This window comes from Myxocyprinus asiaticus, chromosome 28, assembly GCF_019703515.2.
Source record: "Myxocyprinus asiaticus isolate MX2 ecotype Aquarium Trade chromosome 28, UBuf_Myxa_2, whole genome shotgun sequence".
Classification (NCBI taxonomy): Eukaryota; Metazoa; Chordata; class Actinopteri; order Cypriniformes; family Catostomidae; genus Myxocyprinus; species Myxocyprinus asiaticus.
The window spans coordinates 35028455-35049897 of NC_059371.1; the positions used below are offsets into that span (position 1 = coordinate 35028455).

Genomic DNA, 21443 nt, shown 5'->3' on the forward strand with positions numbered 1-21443 from the left:
CAAATAAACTTTGAGAAATGAATATCCTTTACACACATCCTGTTTGGGTCCAACCACACCTACAAAACAGAGTGGCCCTCGAGAGCTGTTCTCAGAGCTGTTTGGCACTTTCTCTGGTTCAGTTATAGTTTTATGCCATTTTTACGAAGTTATGCTATCTGTGTGTGATCAAATGTAAGAAAGCTTGTCACATTCTACATAGAATAGCTCAGCAGTGAAAAAACAATTGAACTTGATCAAGAGCACATAATTAACACATCTTAACCACAGACTTGTCTCATGTAACTAATAACTATAATTAATAACTAATTTGGAGCCCCACCCTCTCTGAGGACAGGTATATGTGTACATATGGGCTTGACAGATAGCAGAGAGCTGGTGATTACTTTAATCGAGGTTGGGAAACTACTTGGATTCTAATCAAATTGCCTATTTGGGGCACAACATACTGGGAAGGTAATACAAATATTGTTAAGTGTTTATAAGCTGTAAAATTACCAGAAGAGATATTTAAAGGGATAGTTCACTCAAAACTGAAAATTCTGTCATCATTTACTTATCCTTAAGTTGTTTCAAACCTGTTTGACTTTCTTTATTCTGTGGAACACAAAAGGAGATGTTACGCAGAATGTAAGTCTTAGTCACCATTCACTTTCATGGAAAATGATATAAAGGAAGTGAATGGTGACTGAAGCTAACGCTCTGCTTAACATCTTTTTTTTTTAATTTTTGGTGAACTGTCCTCTTAACATTTAATCATTAGTCTGCCATGATTGGGGTCCAACCTACAACCTTTACAGCAACAAACCTATGGGGGACTTCACCCTGCAAAAAATTGTAATGTATTGGGTTGAATCTGTAATTTAACTATTTGGTTGATTTCAACTCTTGTAATAGACTTGGGAACAATTATTTTGAGGGGTCTAAAGTACATAAAGTGTAGATGTCACTCATAGTTGTCACTTGTGATAGATTTGTTTTGTGTGTGTGTGTGTGTGTGTGTGTGTGTGTGTGTGTGTTTTGCATGAGAGGGTGATGTTTTTGAAAGTGAAAAAATAGATTTTAGGGTAAAAATCGCTGGAAGGGCCTTGATCTATTGTTCGAGTGCTGTACACTCAAAAAATATTTTATCAAATAGTTTTGCTAAAAAATGTTAGAACAAAATCCCATCAAATTCAATGTGTATATTAAAATAAAAATTAATTAATAAAACATAAATATTGATTTTCATATTTTATTTTGTTAAAGAGTACTCAATTAAATTTGAATTTGAAATCTTAAAATAGTTTTGTGTGTGTGTGTGTGTGTATACACCAAAAGAAGAGCCTTGGATTACCATTTTTCTATATTCATTGACAGTTTTTTAACATATTTCCAATTTCAATGAAGCTTTTCAGTTGCTGACCTGAAGTCAAGATGGGAAATGAGCAGTCAACTCAGAGGAAACGGCAAAAGGTGCAATTTTGAAAGATTCCAAAAAGTTATATTGTTTGAGTTACTACGTGGATGAGGAATTTTATTAGCATTGCTGGCTTGAGTCTGGTTTGATTTCTTTCTTTGCCAAAGGCAATCATGTGATAGCGTTATGTTTATGGAGACATCAAAGAAAATATTAACACATCTACCATGCCAAATTGTCTCCAATAACAATGTTAAAACATAACATGAAACTAACCAAAATCATTTACCAGGCAAATGCTGTTGAGAAAAAGGTCCAAAATGGAGAAATGAATGGACATGCAGTCCCACCTCCAGACTTACCTGAACCTGGTATGTACATGATATGCTATGCATTTACTCTATTATGTTGTTTACTTGCATACAAGTATTATTTGTTTGCATCATATTCTTAAAATAAGGAAACCACAGGGAAAACATCAGGCTAAACTCTCTTACTGGAATGCACATTGTTTGGATTAAGTGAGCAAGTAAACCCACAATCGAGAACATGACTCAAAGCTCTATATAAACTTTGGGTATTGTAGCTGGGCACATGGCGGATAAAGTGGTGTTTCATTTGTGTATACACTACCAGTCAAAACTATGGACACACTTGATTGAATACGTTTTTCATGATCTTTAAAACGTTCTGATCTAAAGGCTTATACTTATGTGCTTGGATTTAGTTGACCATAAATATGGCCAAATATTTATATATATGTATATATAATGTTTATATCTTACTTACATGTGCAGCATGAAGCACATTGTTTTTCACTTACACAGTCTAATATACTGTATGTGACATGTTTTAAATTGCTACAAAAAAAAAAAAAAAAATGTAAGTTTTCATATATGTAGCATATTTTTCAAAATGCATTCTGAGATGCTATTCTGCTCACTACAAATGTACAGAGGGGTTATCTGAGTTCCCATAGCCTTTCTGTCAGCTCGAACCATTCTGGGCCTCGTTTCCCAAAAGCATCGTGAGATCGCAGAATCCTTCTTATGATTCATCTTAGTTTTGCGGCCGTTTTCCAAAAGCATTGTAACTTAAGTTGTACTTGAAAATGCTCGTAGACTTACGAGAGCTCTGGAGTACTCGTACAGCACTAAGAGCATCGTAAGCACATAAACCTATGCAGACACCTGCAGGGCAAATGCAAAATTACACCTGATACAATTTAAATACCTATAGCTACACTTTATGCTAAAACTTTAATATCAGGCTACCTATGTTTTATTTTATTTTTATTTTAACAGACAATTCTAATAATAATAATCATAATAATAATGAAATACAGAAAATAGATATAAATGGATGAATAGATTAATTAGTAAGCAAATGAAGTTATTTGTTTGCCAGTTGGACTAGTTGGTAACAGCAAAGTTGTGGCATGATTGATGCAGACAACTGTATAAATTAAAATCAGAGAGAGAATAAAAAAGTCAATAACTGCATGAAAATCGTCAGTATATTTTGGCTAATCATCCTTGTCTCCTCTTCATATCTGACACCCAAAGGTGCTCTCGCCAGCACTACAAGTTGTGTAGCACTGCACATGCAGCGTTGCTGTCACCGTTATCAATTTTGGGAATAACAAAGCAGACATCCGCTTTATTGGTGAATGTCCCTAAAGTGTATCTTCTAAATGTCTCCTTATTTTGTGCTGCGTAATAACACAAAATATTACACATACACGCCTGGTTATGGAAGCAGATTGTGTAAAAGAAATAGATCGTTCTGCACACAATTATTGTATTTATTATTATTAATAATAATAAATTTATAATAATTAATTATTGTATTTAATTATATGTAAATATGTAGTTAATTAGGTCAAATATTTAAGAAAATATGTTTAAACAAATATTAGCAGGTAAATTACAAATGATTGTAAAGTTACGCACAAATATAATAAAGTTACAATAACGAGCAGTACTATACATTCACGTGTCAGCACTGTTGCCCAGACAGTGACTCTCTTATGTAGCACTTAAAGCGCATCCTTGCACGTTCATGTTAAGTGCAGTTTTGAGAAATGCACATAAAAAATAATGAACGTTCGTAAAATCGCTCGTAGAAAATGTTCTTAACTGCTAAGATAGATCGTTATTGGGAAACCAGGCCCTGGCCATTCTCCATTGACCTCTTTTATCAACAAGGCGTGTCTGTCTGCAGAACTGCCGCTCACTGGATGTTTTTTTTGTTTTTGGAATAATAATGCCACAGTCAAAATCACTGAGATCGCATTTTTTTCCCCATTCTGATGGTTGATGTGAACATTAACTGAAGCTGCTGGCCCATATCTGCATGATTTTATGCATAGAACTGCTGCCACACAATTGGTTGATTAGATAATCGCATGAATAAGTAGGTGTACAGTTAATTAATTGCTCGGTGAGTGTATATACAAATATGTGACATTTCTTTCAGTGATAACCATACATGAACATACATACTGTCTATGTATTTTACATGTATTTCCATAAATCATATTTCCATATGAGATCTCTTTACATAGATAATTTGTTGTATTTTCTTTTGTCCAGTGGCTAGCAAAGAAGTAGTGCAAAAAAAGTGTGAAATTCCACCAGTGACTGACATAAAAGACCCAAAACCATCACCAAGTAAAGAGGAGGTCGACAGCAATAAAGCCAGTGGACCTGCACATGTGGTAAAGACCCCTGAAAAGGAAACAGCAGCCGCAACTGGTGCACAACCCAAAAAAGAGGCACCAAAGTCCACTGAAAAAGAGGTGACCAACATCTTTGGTAAAATGTTAAAAAAGAAGAGTGAACTGGTGAAACCTGCTGCTGCACAGAGCAGTGATGCAGTTGATGGACAGGTCACAGTGGGGGATTTGAAAATTGACCTGCAGCCTGTGAGTAGAAGTTGCTAAGCTTATAAATGATTTAACAATTTTGTTACAATTCTTTCCCTTTTTACCTTTCAGAAAAAGCATCCTTCGGATTTGCTTTCAGTGCCCTCACACCATATCATAACCAGGGGTGTTGCGACAAGCGAAAAACGATCAATTATATCTCTTCCATGTTAATTTGAGACATGTCCACACTAATACGTTTTCATTTGAAAACTCAGTTTTCACTTTCCTAAGACCACGTCCACGCTACTCCTTTTTCAGTTGGCTAATGTCATTATTTTTTCTAAGTATGCGATAGTCGAGAATGGTTTCGAAATGCTTCATTTTCAGTGGAGGAAAACACCTTTCTAGTGTGAATGATAGGAGCAAACTCAGTTCATATTCAAATGAAAATGTACAGTAGATGTAGCAAAATGATGCATTCATGTCATGTCCGAGTTACCGTAATTACGAGATTCTGACTTGTCTTCAAGTTGTATTCAAGTTGTAAACTCTGAAGTCCATGAAAGCACAGACTTGACGTTATGACATCACGTATGTATCTGTTTTAGAGTATTGAATGTTGCCACAGAAAAAAATTATTTCTTAGTCCGAGGACATGAACAGTTCAAGTAAAATCTACGAGTTTTAATCTCGTAATGACAGTAATTCTGACATGATGTCAAAGCACCATAATGCCCCCATAATGCCATAATGCCATCGTTTTTCAAAGTATGCGGTAATAAAGAGGGTTTTCAAAAGTCTCAGTTTTTGGTGTTGGAAAAAGGCATTCTAGTGTGTATGAGAGGTGTAAATCTAGCCAAATCGATTCATTTTCAAACAAAAACATATTAGTGTGGACATGACCTGAGTTTGTTAATCAGTGTTGTGCTGGGTAGCCCCGCCTACTGTGAAGTCATTGGTCCAAAATCCTGATCCACATGGCTGTATATTAAATATAAAATATGTTTTGATTGGCTGTGATTTTGTATTGTTGTGCAGTCTTTTCGTTTTCAGTATAGAGAGAAAAAAAGCTTGACGTTTGAAACTTGGCATGTAACGCCTAGTTAGGAAACAGTGTCCGACTTTTTTCCCCATATTATGTTTGTAGCATACAGTATCTGGAAGCACATTCACCACAAAAACAATGCTTTAGTGTGTTAAACATTGCATGTATTAAATCGTGTTGCTATCAAATTTTGCTTTAGCTGGTTATTTTTGTCAGCCCGTTCAAATGCAAGACACCTGAAATGTTCTCCCAATCATCTTCGAGGTAACAACACATCCTTGGAATTCATATATAACCTGAGCCTACATTAATACAGTACAAGATGAGATTCTTGAGAAAGTTTTAGAGAAGTTCACATTGCAATCGACTAAATCCATCCAAGATGAATTCATATCCAAAGAGTATACAGATTCAAGCTTGTTGACCAAAAACATCTCTCTGGAGTCATGAAGCACTGATGCTGAAGCTGTAACCTGCTTTAAGGTCCTCTCAGTTGGGTACAGTAAACAGGAACCAGTAGCTTTTGCTGAAGAGCCACCGGCAATATTTGAGGAATCTGCTATTGTATCTGAAGAGCCAGTGATTGGAACTAAAGAACCTGAGATGCATGTAGAACATCAAAAGGCTGAAGAAGAGGAATCAGCAGTTGATACTAAGGTGCCCGTATCATTTGAATATGAAGAAGCCAAGGCTACCGATGCTGAACAAACCTTGATAGAAGATAAGGAACTGATCAAATGTTTTGAAATTATAATAGCAGACACAGAGGATCTACTGACAACAGAGAATCAGCTCTGAATCAGCTCCATTGATTTCAATGTGGCGGAGTCTCTTACCAGTGAAGCTTTTTCTGAACAATTTATGAAAGTAACTGATGAAATAGATTACAGTGTTACTGTACTTGTCATACTATCTTCAGATTCAGCAGTTGATATTGTAGAGGTCTTGTCTCATGTTGAAGAACCAGTCCTTGGAAATGAGGAGCCACTGCTAGTCGCTGATTAAATTGCACAGTTGATGAGGAAATCTTGCAGATTACTGAGGACCAAATTTTAGGTGTTGAAGCATCAGAAACTGGGATGGAAGAACTTGGCATGGTCACTCAAGTGCAATTAAATATTCCTGAAGAAACAATAGGGCAAATAAATGAAGCAAAGGAATCAGCACTGATTTTTGAAGAGCAAATTATTCCTGTTGCTGTCAGATCCATCTCACTTGCTAATGGAACAGCAGCTGTAGATGAAGAAAGTTGGGTGATTATCGAGGAACCAGCTCCACCACAGAACATCTCTATCCACGCTGATGTCAGGCATCCCAGGTGTATAGAAGAACCTAAGCCTTCACAGACAGAAAATGATTTAGCAGAACCTGAAAAATGACTTTCTCAGCTGACATCTGTGTGCACTACGGTTTTAGAAGATGCTTCATACAAGTGTAGATATCTGTGCTGTTGAAAGTACCATACATATCACAACTAAGGTTTGCCTGACTGATAAGAGTTCACATGTGCAAATAAGGTCAGTGACAACAGCGATGTTGTTACAGAGGAGGAGAATGATTTCACCCATAAGATGCATGCATTCAAACATGCATGCATTCGAAACGCCACTGCATGGACAAACTCATGGCATGTGTGATGTAATCTACTCAGAATTACTTAATACACTTGCTCCTTTCTTTAAAGAGTTGCATTATTGGATACTGATCATTGTTCAATAACGCAAAATTAAAAGAAAAATTCTAACTGTATTTACTCTTATTTATACTCTATACTCCTATAAATAACATATAGATTCTTTACTGTCTTTACTTTTATAGACACTCTATACTCTTTTTGACTACAAATAGATTATTAAAGGTATTTTGTCTTATAGACTTGTACTCCTATAGGCTACAAAAACATTCTTTACTCTCTACACCCTTATAGACTCTATACTCCTATAGAATACATATATATTATTTTATGTCTTTCCTCTTATAGACCCTGTACTCCTATAGACTACATATATATTATTTACTGTCTTTACTCATATAGACACTCTATCCTCCTATAGATTTTTTTTCTTTAATCTGATAGACTCTCTATACTCGTATAGACTACATGAAGATTATTTACATTCTATACTCTTTAAGACTACATATGGATTCTTTTTTGTTTACACTCTTTTAGAGACTTATTGTCTTTTCTCTATAGACTCTCAGTATAAATGTAGATATAGTCTAAATATAGATTCTTAAAGCTCTTTACTCTTATAGATACCCTGTAGTCTTATAGACTACATACATATTCTTTATTGTCTTTACTCTCATAGACACTCTATACTCTTACAGATTACACATAGATACTTTACTGTCTTTACTTTTATAGACACTATACTCTTATAAACTGCATATAGATTATTTACTGTCTTACTCTTAATTATGCTCTATAGTCATATATATATTAATTATTTACTGCTCTACAGTCCTATAGAGTACATATAAATTCTTTACTGTCTTTAGTATATGAGCACCAGACTCTTTTCAGTGACAGTGATGTTTACCAACTGTGTAATAGTTTGTGAGAAAGTGCTTAATTGTTTATGCTTGTAGAATTTCTTTGTCTATGTAACTGTCTTTCAGACAAAATAATTACTCTGTAACAGAAGTATTTGTATAGTGTGTTACCATTTGCATGAAACTAACAGCTTTTTTAAGAGCTACATACTCTATTCATATCGGTGTATATGTGAAGGAGATATTTGGCCTTGTTCACCCAAAAAGGAAAATTCTGTCATCATTGATCAAACTCATCCCTTTAATTTCTCTAAACCCTATTGCCCAAATAGAAAAAGATAGCAAAATATAACAAACAAACCACATGTGGTACATTTTACAATATAAATATAACACATTTTTTTAGCAAAAGCACGCACAGACTTTAAGTCCAGCACATTGCTGAATATCAATGAGTGAGAGGGGTACATAGGCGTTAATAAAAGAATGATTGTTGCTGCTGGTCTGAGTAGGCAGAGGCATGGATGGAATTGTGCCCGTATGTCAATGCAGCTATTGCACATCAGCTGTAGTGTTGATACACTAATTCTCTGGATTTGTCTATAGAAAACAGTGGACATTAAGACAAGCACAGAGCCTGAGCCTGAGCCTGAGCCAGAGGATAAAGCTCTCGAATCCATTCTTGTGGAAGTTGCCGAAGAAATTTTTCCATCAGAGGACGTTAAAGAAGCAGAAAAAACAGTTATGAACTTTTTCAAAACACTTGTAAGTACAATTTGCCATTATTTTAATTTGCCATTAAAAGCCTTGCATGATTTGGAGGCATAAGTGTAAACTTATTTTCTTTCAGGCAACATTTACACTTTACAGTGCTATTCATTTCATCAGTTTATGTTGAACAACATGAAATGAAAATCAAGTATGAAGAAAATAGTACTTGTAAAATTAGTGTTACAGCAACATGAAATGTAGTGTGCAGTAATTATTGAAAATAACCTAGAGAGAATAACAGGGAGTATTTTTTGTATATTTGACTAAAATATAAACAGTTAAAATTGCTGCACCAGCAAGTAATATTTGTTACACTGGTATCTGCTCAACTATCCTTGGCACACTGCTAAATCAAGTCTTTGGACATGTCAGAATGTGGCAGCCTTTTGTTTGCTGCATAATGTGAGCTTACAAGGGAGGACTGTGCATTTGGAGTTGTGATGTGCTCTGATAAAGCACGGGTAGGCCTACGCCATCTCCAGAGGACAATGACTGACTCAATACGAGAAACATGTTCAGAGCGGTCCCTACTAGGAAGCCCTTTGTGTGCCTGTGGCAAAGCGAGTCAGTCAAAACCGCATCTCATTTTGACAGACAGGCATTATCTCCATCTTGATATCTTCACCTCCATGCAGAAGAATAGGTCTAGCTCTCTAACATGGAGTACCTGAAGGAGCAATATACTCTTAAACATGCCACTCTGATGCTTTTTCACAGTCACTCTAATGTTTCCGTGTCTCCAATCTCTTTTCTGCATGTAAAGGTCACTCCGACCAAAACAAGCAAAGAAGCCAAAGCTACTCCTGATGCTTCAAAAGACCAGGTAATATCACCTAGCTCACAAAACTAACACTCATTAAACTATTCATATGATATGATACAATTTTATTATTATATTATATTATATTATATTATATTATATTATATTATATTATATTATATTTTGTTCAATCTGGCAATATACCATGAAATCTCACTTTCTGCTTAAGAGTTTTATTAATACAAAAGACTGTTATGCATACTCTTTAAAGAGATGAAAAATTTAAAATAAGACCCTAAATTATGTTAATCAGGCCCAATTTTTCATTAGGCTTCAGGTCTGCTGCATTCAATGACATACTGTATATATATATATATATATATATATATTTATCTATTTGGACATTTTGTTTACCAGTATTTATTTATTTATATTTTTTATTTATTTATTGTCCTAATCGTTTGTTTTTTATTTGGATATTTTGTTTGTCTGTATTTATTTATTTATTTGGATCACAGCTTATATTTCTGTTCTATCTGACTAAAAATCTTAACTTTTAAAGATGACATTCATCTTTCTTGTCTTGATGTTTGGGCAGAATTTAGGTTTCTTTCCATTTTATTTTTTATTTTTTATTTTTTTATTTTTTCAAGTTATGGCCCCTGGGCCCATCTGAACCTTTTATAAAAAATGCTCTGTCATCAAAGCTCTTATACTAAAGATCTCCAGGCAAAAAAGTCTGAACAGTCAATCCTGGCATTGACTGTCGTAATTATTTTTTTGTATGTTTGTTTGTTTGTTTTGTCTCTTTGATTGTGCAGTCACAGAAGGAGACACCTCCAGCACCATCAACAAATGTGAGCACTTCCTTTCATTTTAGACATTTTATTCCTCTCTTAACTCTTGGATGGACTCATGGGTCAGTTTGACCCGTTTGAATTTTTAACACTTTTAACTTCATGACATCCTCCACAGAGGTGATCTGAACCTGGCAATGTAATTTTTTATTTTTATACATTTTTATTTATAAACAAATCTGTAAAAAAAAACTACTTTACTTGATCATTAAGACCATCCAAACAGGGACATGCCCAGGGGGGTGTCTACAGTGGCCCAAGCCACTGTCCCTTTGCACTCCTGGGCTGAGGTGCCCCTCTTGAGAAAGTAATTTTATTTGCATATATTCATTTTTATTTTTTTTTCTGATGCTTTTTATCCACAGCATCAAAAGGATTTTTCTATGATGAATAGTACAACACTGTCTGTGTGATTTTTTAATTTTTTGTTAATTTTATTTGTTGGTTTATGTAAACATGCATTATATGGCCGTCTTCGGCTGAGTGACAGTGGGACTTTGTGCTTGATACTTGGGCGGGTTCAAATGCATTAAAAATGTGCACTAGTTCATAAGGTAAATAAAAGTAAATACTTTATTTTTATTGTTATTTAAACTTAAATGTAGGCTGCCCTTTTTCTAAGTTTTAGCCACTGCCCCTCCAAATGTCTGTGCACGGCCCTGCATCCAAGGGTTAATATTTAACCCGTTTTGTTCTGTTACCTTTATCCTAATCAGCTAGGGCACCATAGACTAACATTATATAATATATAATATAAGAAATATGGTTTAAATTTTGCGATGTGCAATAAAGGGCAGACGGACAGACAGATAGATAGATAGATACTGTAGGTAGATTAAAATGGATACCGTCAGCTATTTTGTGCTTGAAATTAAACATACACTGTTTTATAAGGTACAGGAAGCACCCAAGGCACCTACTCCACCTCCCCCAGCACCACCTAAGATGGAAAGCAAAGTGGTGAAGAAAGAGGAAACGCCTGCAGCAGCTTCAACAAAAGCAGCAGACAGCTCGACCAAGGCCAAACCCAAAGACAGTGCTTTCAGCAAACTCTTTCGTCCAAAGGTAAACACACACCTGCTGCCAGACTGATAGGAGTACCTGCAGGTTACTACAAACCACATAAACTGGCCCCCCAAAGTATTTGGACACTTAAGCTACACTTAAAAAGTAAAACATTTCTTTGTATTATATAACAAAATATCAAACCAAGTATTTGCCATTTATTTCTGGCATGCCTCCTTTTTAGCATTTACCAGAAAATGACATACTTTTTAATTGCCTGTAATTCTTGAACACTTGAGACTACAGACCTAATTTTGGTCTCTTTTTAAAGAAGAGACATAGGAGATTATTGTGCAAGTGAAAACAGTTATTTAAGTTAATTAAAAAAAAGTTATAGAAGTTTAAGTTTATTGCAATGAAAATGCAGTGCACTAAACTTTTATTTCCTTAATAAAAAATATACTAAAAAATATATGTGGCAACCAAAAAAATGATGGAAAACTAAAGCCATATGTCAAACCAAGTGTGTCTCATATCTGAAGTAAATAAGTTATAAAATGGCATATATATCAGATATTGACTAGGCGCAGTACCAAAAGTGGCCACAAGATGACATCAAAGCTCCATTGTTGCAAGAGTGACATACTCAAGTTAAATGCCCATAATTCCTGAATGCATGGAACTATATACATCATTTTGGACTCTTTTTAAAGAAGATACTTGGGAGATTATTGTGCAAATGAAACCATCAAAGCTCTATTGTTGCAAGAATGTACAAGAAGTTCTGAAAATGTCTGAAAACTAATTTCAGAAACACCACTCAAACCACATATGTGGACACACTATTTTACTGCAAAATATTGTATAAGATTCATTACAGATTATAGGTATTATAATTACTTTTGTAATGCATGGTTACAATGTAAGTGTTGTTTGCAGTGGAAGCCAGTAACTATTCACATTTCTAACAAACATATAATATTATTTCTGCCATAAAATTATAATAGTTTGTTTTTACCACTAAATAGAATCAGAAATGATCCAATGAGCCCATTCATTGACATGGATGAGCACCTGTGCTTGTAGATTTAGCCTATAGCTGCTCTCAGTCTCAGCACCAAATATGCGCTCCAGACGGTTTAGCATTTGTTCCTCATCCAAACGGCGTGGAACTTATTCCGAAGCACTCAGATCTATCCAAATGATAGTGTTTTTGCATAGGTCCATTGAAAGAAGCAACAAAAGGTCATATTTTGTCTCCGATCGGTCATCAGAAACAGCAGAAAGCGCAGAGCCATAATGGTGGCCTTTGGTTCTCTCTCCAAACGAACACTAAGGTGATGACACTGTTTTGGAATGAACAAGGCCAAGCCCTGTAACCACAGAAATGTCATACCAATGGCTACATGACTTGTCAATCAAATCTTGACTAGCGATCCATTGGCTGGATCCTTTCACTGAAACAGCCAATGCGCATTTTGGAGAGGCCATGGAGCTTTTGATCTGGTTGATTGACAGCTCAAGACTCGTGGGTGGGCTCAAACAACTTGGAATTTTCACCAGAACAGCAGAGAATTCGATGCTGATTGATAAAATAAGCTTTAAAATCCATATTTTATTGATAGCAGACATTATATTTTACGTGGCAAAGCAAAGGATGATCAGTCATTTTTTTCCTCAATTTTCGCTGTTTTTGATAAAATGGCAGAGTCTGTTTACAATAGTGGGCACTTACCATGGATGGTATGATGGAATTGTCTGCCATCATCCGATCAGATCAAAACCAGAAGAAATAAAAGATAAGTAATACCGATCCCATGTCACATGTTTTAAAATCCACTCTTTTAGTATTTTAATGCATCACTGTAATGACGTAATTCAGATCGCAACACAGTGGGCATATTTCTAATATATTTCGAACTTGTAACTTTCAAACAATATAAGGTTTGTCAAAACTGAAGTTGGATTTGAAGGTAATATAGTACAATAAACATAACAAAATGCATAAAAGTAGGAAACGTCCCAAATATGGGACGGTGCCAGTTAAGCGTATGTTCACCCAAAAATGAAAATTTTCTCATCATTTACTCACCCTCATGCCATCTCAGATGTGTATGACTTGCTTTCTTCTGCTGAACACAAACAATTATTCTTAAAAGAATATTACATACTAAATATTATTGTAGGTCCTCACAATGAAGGTGAATGATGAAAAAACAAAATTAAGTTCCAAAAAGTACATAAAGGCAGCATAAAAGTAATCCATAAGACTCCAGTGTTTTAATCCATACCATCACAAGTGATATGATAGGTGTGGGTGAGAATCAGATCAATATAAAAAGTTCTTTTTTTACCATAAATTCTCCTTCCTGCCCAGTAGGTTGCGATATGCATGAAGAATGCAAATTGCTAAAAACAAAAGAAGAAGAATGTGAAAGTGAAAATGGAGATTTACAGACAAAAAGGAATTAAATATTGATCCGTTTCTCACCCACACATATCATATCAGTTCTGAAGATATAGATTTTACCACTGGAGACATATAGATTACTTTTAAGCTGCCTTTATGTGCTTTTTGGAGCTGAAAAGTTTTGGTCACCATTCACTTGCATTGTATGGACCTACAGAGATGTAGAGATAAAGAAATATTCTTCTAAAAATCTTTGTTTGTGTTCTGCAGAAGAAAAAAATCATATATATCTGTGATGGCATGAGGGTGAGTAAATGATGAGAGAACTTTCATTTTTGGGTGAACTATTCCTTTAAGGCATTTATTTTAAAGAAATATAGCACTAATAATCTTTTCAAGCAAACCCCCCCCCCCAAAAAAAGAAAAAAAACAAACAAACATTTATTTGGTTTAGAATTATAAATGAACCTAAATACAGTATATTTTTGTGAAGAACTATACCTGTGGTTACTCTGCTTGGACACATGTGTGAACTTGAAGGTCACTGACTTCATACATCCCCTAAAAATCAGCATTGCCCAGTTGGTTAAATGTAATTGCAAAAATGGCTCAGAAAATTCCTGAGAAAAGGTCTAGCATCATTTGTTTGCAGGTGCCCCTTAGTGTGATATTTTGTAATCTAATGTAATTAAATTCATTCATTTTTAAGTTTCCAAAAGTGTCCAAATATTCTTTTTGGCCTTTGTAAATAAAGCTGTTTCTACTGTAATAGTTTTTCAATAACATACTTCTCAAGAACTTTGATTCTCATTATATGCGTCTGTGGCACACCATAACAGTGTAATGTGAATTTAAGGTATTGCTAGGCAAGGCTGTGTCAAAAGTTCAGGTGGCAAAAACCAGTGGAGCCAGAACTAAGACATCAAATGTGGTAAATGAAAGCAAAGGTTATTTCTAAATTAACAGAACTCATCCCATTATTGTTTCTTATAACTCAAGACATGCAAATTAATTTAATCTAAAGCTACTGTTATTTTGCCCTTAGTATTAGAGAGCTGATTGTATTGAATATTATAGTATTAAAAAAGCACACTAGAAACTGTGTTTGGGAGGTTTTTACATGCATACAATCAGCAAGAAATAATGAATAAGAACTGAATGTCTGCTATGGTGACATCATGTTTACAGCAGCCATTACCTCATATCACAACAGTCGGCCAACTAAACCATGTGCTTTGGGTTCCAGTGCTCTCCATTCAACCACTTCATAACTTACATCAGAGTTATTCAGTGACTACAGGCTTTGTGTAAGCAGTGACTCAGTACTTGTCGTTTTTAAACTGAAAGAACGAGTGCGAAGTTCCGTAGTTTATTGCAGAATTAATGCCCAATATTTGCTTACCTGCAGCCTGTTGTGATGGAAGAGAAAAAGCCTGTTGAGGTACAGCAGGTAAATACATTCAGCTGATCGACTGTCTCTTCGTGGGCTGCACGCTGGTGGGACTGTTTTCCTAAAGAACATCATGCATTTACTACTTCCATCTTGTACTTGGCACTTTCCATGTATAGGATACAAATCAGTGTTTTACATAATCTCTAATCTGTCGAATTGATTTCCAATCCATTGCCAAAACAAAATCAAATGTTATTTTTATTAATGAAAAAAAAAAATTATAATAATATTTGGTCCCAAACAAGTTAGCCCCTACTCATGGAAAGTGCCACTTCATGCACATGCACAGTTTTAAGGGCCCCTAGAACATTTGTCTCTCCATTCATAAATTAAATGTAATCTGTTTCAAGCTCTCTGCTGATTATTCTTTCACATGCTTCCTTGCTGTTCTTCCACTATCTTCTTAAAGTCTCACTCAGTTCTTTTTTATTTTCTGTTATAACAACAGCATTTTTCTTATCTTTCTCAAACACAGCAGGTAGACACATCTAAGACCAGCACCCTTGAGGCTGCTGCCAAACCCGAAGAACCTCCAGCGCCCAAACCAGAAGAGAAGAAACAAGAGAAAAAGTCGACTTTTGGAATGTTCAAACCTAAGGTAAACAGATGTCAGATTAATAACCATCATATTTTTGCTTTAGAGAACTGCATGCAATAACAGGTTTGTGTGAATTTGAGGTACTGCTAGGCCAAATGAGCACTAGGATCCAGGCAGCTGCGTCCAGCGTGGCTGCCAGAGTCTCCCTCATTGCTGCTGGATCGGTAAATGGCAATATACAATGGCCATTTTCGCATTAACCAAACTGATTGATTTTTGTTGCACTGCTGAGCCATGCATCTGACATACTTATTTGTGTTGTCAAATATCTGCTCCCTGACACTGCAGTTTTTATTGATTTTAAAAGGCTTCATATTAGTGACACAGTTCTTAATCAAGTTAATATTTGACCTACACTACCATTCAAAATTTTGGACACACATACTTATTTTTTTATTATTAGGCCTACTATTTTCCACATTTAAGAATAATAGTAAAGTCTTCAAAACAATGGAACAAATAATGTAAGAATTATGTAGTATCCAAAAAATGCTAAACAAATCAAAATGATCATATACTTGAGCTTCTTCAATTATATTAAGTCAAAAACATAATAATCAAATTTAAACATATATTATAAACAATAAAATTAAACATATAATAATCAAATTAAGTGTATTAAATTAAATATAATATATTAATTAAATATATGAATAATCAAATGTACAGTATATATATTTAAATAAAAAAATTTAGTATGTTATTTCATAAATATGAACAATTTATATATGTCTACAAAACAATTTTAAAGCATTTGAGCATAAGCCTTTAGATCAGTTTTAGAAGTTTTAAATCATGAGAAACATAAATTATTTCAAGAATGTGCAAACTTTTTACTGGTAGTGTATGTACTGTATGGCTCTTTTTTATTAACAGGAAAATAAATGTAATTCTTGCTAAATTCCTGTACTGCCATATGTTCGATTATTTTTATTTATTTTTTAATCACAATGCATTTATCCAAAGTGACTTCTAAAATATTTATGATTTCTTAAGTATATTAATAATTATATATATATATATATATATATATATATATATATATATATATATTATTATTATTATTATATTATATATATAATACAATAAATATTTTAACATGTATTATTTAGTAATTATCTAATATTTTATTATATATTTAAATATAATTATAATTATTCTGTTCTAATAAATTATATTATTTATATAGACAGATATGTCCTCTAAATATAGATATATTTTGTGAAATTTTGGTGATTTCATTAATATTTCTTAATATATACAGTATATACTGTATACACACTGTATGTGTATCATTGTATAATTAGATATTATTATATATTTAAATGTTATTTTATGATTCTGTTTTGATATATTATAATATTTAGGTATATAATAATATATAAAATATTAGGTTGTATTATTTTGATTTTATTGAAAATAAAAATACAGTTAAAAAATCACCCTTAATTTATATTAACTCAAGGCTGCAGAGCCCAAGAAGGAGACTCCAGCTGCACCCACCATGGCAGACGTTGCTCCTGCCGTGAAGACCAAAGAGGAGCCAAAAACCACCGCCCCGACACCGCCGCCAGCCACGGACAACAAATCAGTGGCAAGTACAGATAACGCCTCGCCCAGCATCCCTCCCAAACTAGAGAAGAGGAACTCCCTGCAGCTGTTCTTCAAAAACATGGTTAAGTAGAAATCCAGAGATTAGACAAGAATTCACAGAGGACAAATTTGTGAGCATTTGCAATCTATGTAGTTTGCCAGTTAGATGCTGTTATTGAAAAACTTTTTGTAATATGATATCTAACCATCCTGATTATTTTCGTATTGTTGGCTGGCTATTAATCTTAAAACATGCCTTGAATTATCTTTGAGGTCATCAAAGTAATAAATGAGGTCAAAATAATTCAAATAAAGCACAACCCTGTTTATGTCCACTAGATGGCCTCAGTTATCAAAATCTACATCTATTATATACAGACAAGAACTAATTTTGTGCTTTAATGATGTATGTTGAATGCAGTTACACCATTTAAATCAAATTAAATCAAATTGGACACAAAAATATCGCATGTAATTTATATTATTGTATGAAATTTTATATTTCATGAAGTCTTCTAATGTGAAATGTAAAAACTTCCTCATAATAAAAAATAACGTGTTATACAAATACATATACAATGGAGAACAAAACTCTGAGACCAAATGTGAAAATGCTTCTATTTTGAATTTTTCTTATTTAATACAGTTATTTTTCTTTTACAAATTATATTATCAGCAAAACAGTTTGGGTGAAACGAAGTCTGGCCTTTTGTAAAAAGGAGTTAACATGCTGAAAGTCTCCAAGAAATAGTGCAGAATCTTAAATATTGCTTATTCATATTACGTCATAATGTTTCTTTATTTTAAATGTTTCTAAATAAAAATAAATAAATCCACTATGTATATAAATATATACACTGATGAGCCACAACATTAAAACCACCTGCCTAATATCGTGTAGATCCCCCTCATGCCGCCAAAACAGCTCTGACCCGTCAAGGCATGGACTCCTTAAGACCTCTGAACGTGTCCTGTGGTATCTGGCACCAAGACGTTAGCAGCAGATCCTTTAAGTCCTGTAAGTTGCGAGGTGGGGCCTCCATGGATCGGACTTGTTGGTCCAGCACATCCCATAGATGCTCAATCAGACAGAGATCTGGGGAATTTGGAGGCCAAGTCAACACCTTGAACTCTTTGTCATGTTCCTCCAACCATTCCTGAACAATTTTTGCAGTGTGGCAGGGTGCATTATCCTGTTGAAAGAGGCCACTGCCATCAGGGAATGCCGTTGCTATGAAGGGGTGTATGTGGTCTGCAACAATCTTTAGGTAGGTGGTACGTGTCAGAGTAACATCCACATGAATGCCAGGACCCAAGGTTTCCCAGCAGAACATTGCCCAGAGCATCACACTGCCTGCCTTCTTCTCATGGTGCATCCTGCTGCCATCTCTTCCCCAGGTAAACGACGCACACGCACCCAGCCGTCCACATGATCTAAAAAAAAAAACATGATTCATCAGACCAGGCCACCTTCTTCCATTGCTCCATGGTCCAGTTCTGACGCTCATGTACCCATTGTAGGTGCTTTCGGCGGTGGACAGGGGTCAGCATGGGCACTCTGACTGGTCTCTCAAGCTGCGATGCACTGTGTGTTCTGACACCTTTCTATCATGGCCAGCATTACGTTTTTCAGCAATTTGTGCTACAGTAGCTCTTCTGTGGGATTGGACCAGACGGGCTAGCCTTCGCTCACCACGCGCATCAGCGAGCCTTGGGTGCCCATGACCCTGTTGCTGGTTCACAGGTTGTCCTTCCTTGGACCACTTTTGGTAGGCACTAACCACTGCATACTAGGGACATCCCACAAGACCTGCTGTTTTGGAGATGCTCTGACCCAGTCGTCTAGCCATCACAATTTGGCCCTTGTCAAAGTCTCTCAGATTCTTACGCTTGCCAATTTTTCCTGCTTCCAACACATGAAATTCAAGAACTGACTGTTCACTTAATGGCTAATATATCCCATGCCTTGACAGGTGCCATTGTAATGAAATAATCAATGTTATTCACTTCACCTGTCAGTGGTTTTAATGTTGTGGCTGATCGGTGTATTTGTACACAATTATGGCAACTTTAAGTGAGATGATCCTTGTATGTCATTCATATGAAACAAAGGTGTCATGAAAACTAAATAATCACAACACACAAAGACAATAAAGCACAGAAATACCATTAAGCATTCACTTTACTAAAACTGGTCTTAAATAGGACATGTTGAAGCAAGATCCATTGTTGATACTTCAGTAAATAAAGGACCAGTTGTCCGGCAGGTTGCGAAGGGTTGTGCTTCAGGCACCTTTACAAACAAGTAAAAAAATAAACACTTCCTTGCTAGTTAGGATGACTAATATTGCGTTATGCATTGGTATGTCTCGCAGGGCCAAAAACGCCATTCTGATGCCGGAGTGCAAACGGACCCTGTGGCACCCGAGAAGGCCAAATAAAACCCAGTCTTTGTTTTGATCGGTCATCTTTGCCACAAACATTGACAACCACGTGAATAGGAATACATATTTAAATGTTATACCCAGTTGAGTGGGACTATTAAAGGTGAAGTGTGTCATTTCTGCGCCTCTAGTGGCTTTAAATGGAATTGCGAAAATAATGACTGTTTTCAAACAGCTTTGCCGAAAACATCGTCAAACAGATAGTGCCACCCCAAACAGTCGCCATTGACCCTGATGCTCAAACAAACAGAGAAATGTTTTAAAGCGCCACAGAGCCATAGTATTTACACTTTAGGTGAAATCATCCTACCAACGGATTGCTTACAGTTCTCTGCATATTAAACTGGGATAGGAGCAAGTATTTTAATATCGAAAACAAATTACACCCTTCACCTTTAACTTGTGCTGACAATGTAGACCCAAGTTTAAGTAATTATCGGCCCTTGGTTTAACTTCCATTTCCAATGTGGCTATGAGGTTGACCCTAAAGTTAATACTGTAATTATAAAAAAATGATGCCATGAAACATGGCCGAATCCCCATGTATGTATTTAGTAAGAGCAGAAGTAAGTGTAAAGGTATTCACTGTTTAGCAAGTGCTACATGTGTTCTTGAGGGGAGGGAAGAAGTTGTTTTTGTTTTTTCCAAAGAAGTAAAACGTGTTGGAGTTGTATGATGAGTTATAAGATAGAAAAATGAAAGTGAACATGTAATTCTATTTACAGAGATAAACTGCATTTTCTTTATTTTCTGTGCATGTTAATACTAACACTATATATCGACATAAAATAATCATCTAATACAAACTGCATTATGGCAACCCACATGCATGGTGGATTAATACTATAGTGTACAAAGCAAACATGGTGTATTGTATTTGCATATGCAAAAAAGTTATTCATTGTACAAACAATCTGATTCTAAGGACAGAAACCTACTCAATGACCCATTGTGTGCTAAATTCAATCAACTCATTTCAGTCTCACTGGAACCTACAATAGCAATTTGAATTCCAACCTGGTTGTCTGACACAAAGTAATCACATTTTCAGCTTCCCCTCTTAGCTCAATCAAATTATTTAAAAAGGTCTAAATCGCTGTTTTAGTCTCACATATTTATTTAAGCTGGTGTAATTCTCCCAAAATGTCATCATATCTTAAACCAACATGCTTGTTTATTTATATTTGATCCAGTTTTCACAAGTCACAAATCTTTTGTTTTCATTTCCACTCTAAATATCTAACTGAACATTTATTAATTCTAACCTGCTTTAAGTCACATTTTTAATTATTATTTTATTGGCTTGGTCATCCATTTATGAACATGGAGACTGAAAAGAAATTAGAATTCATTCATCTCTGCTGTTTAAAGATTATTTCCTATTTTTCCTATTTTTTGAAAGTATCACTTGCTATTAGATTATACATAATATGTTATACAATTATGCAATATACAACGCAAATCATATGTGTTTCAAATGTTCTGCTACACATCATATGTCATATGTTTTAAGGTTTTCCCAATTTTTCCCAATTCTTGTCTTTATTTGTAAAGAGTAGAGAGACTTAATTCAGATATCAGACTTTATCAATGAATCTTTGACATTCTCTATCTCTTTTGTTGTATTTTGGTCTATTTAACCAATTTTAAAAATAAAAGAATAATTTTTCTCCTCTCAAAACAGACTCTTTCTTTAAACAGACAATGAAGGGACATGAAAGAATAAACTACATGTTTAGATTT

General features: G+C 34.9%; 1 protein-coding gene and 1 long non-coding RNA gene across 7 annotated transcripts; both read left to right on the forward strand.

The window, feature by feature from the left end:
* The first annotated feature begins 408 nt into the window (after nucleotides 1-408).
* Nucleotides 409-4077, forward strand: LOC127418864 (uncharacterized). Its single transcript, XR_007893556.1, has 4 exons — nucleotides 409-456; nucleotides 1390-1455; nucleotides 1692-1770; nucleotides 3994-4077. It is a non-coding gene; the product is annotated as an uncharacterized LOC127418864 (long non-coding RNA).
* A 127-nt stretch (nucleotides 4078-4204) lies between these two features.
* On the forward strand, nucleotides 4205-21372 carry LOC127418807 (proteoglycan 4-like). Of its 6 annotated transcripts, none has more exons than XM_051659639.1 (10): nucleotides 4205-4325; nucleotides 8416-8574; nucleotides 9344-9403; nucleotides 10162-10197; nucleotides 11092-11262; nucleotides 15021-15062; nucleotides 15541-15663; nucleotides 15744-15827; nucleotides 17129-17338; nucleotides 19632-21372. In XM_051659639.1, exons 1-10 carry the CDS (start codon nucleotides 4221-4223, stop codon nucleotides 19695-19697), a joined length of 1056 nt encoding a protein of 351 aa, XP_051515599.1. In that variant the 5' UTR covers nucleotides 4205-4220; the 3' UTR covers nucleotides 19698-21372. The 6 variants fall into 6 exon arrangements, with proteins under 6 accessions (XP_051515599.1, XP_051515603.1, XP_051515600.1 ...); XM_051659643.1 differs by having other exon boundaries at nucleotides 17129-17257; XM_051659640.1 differs by having other exon boundaries at nucleotides 11098-11262.
* Nucleotides 21373-21443: the final 71 nt, after the last annotated feature.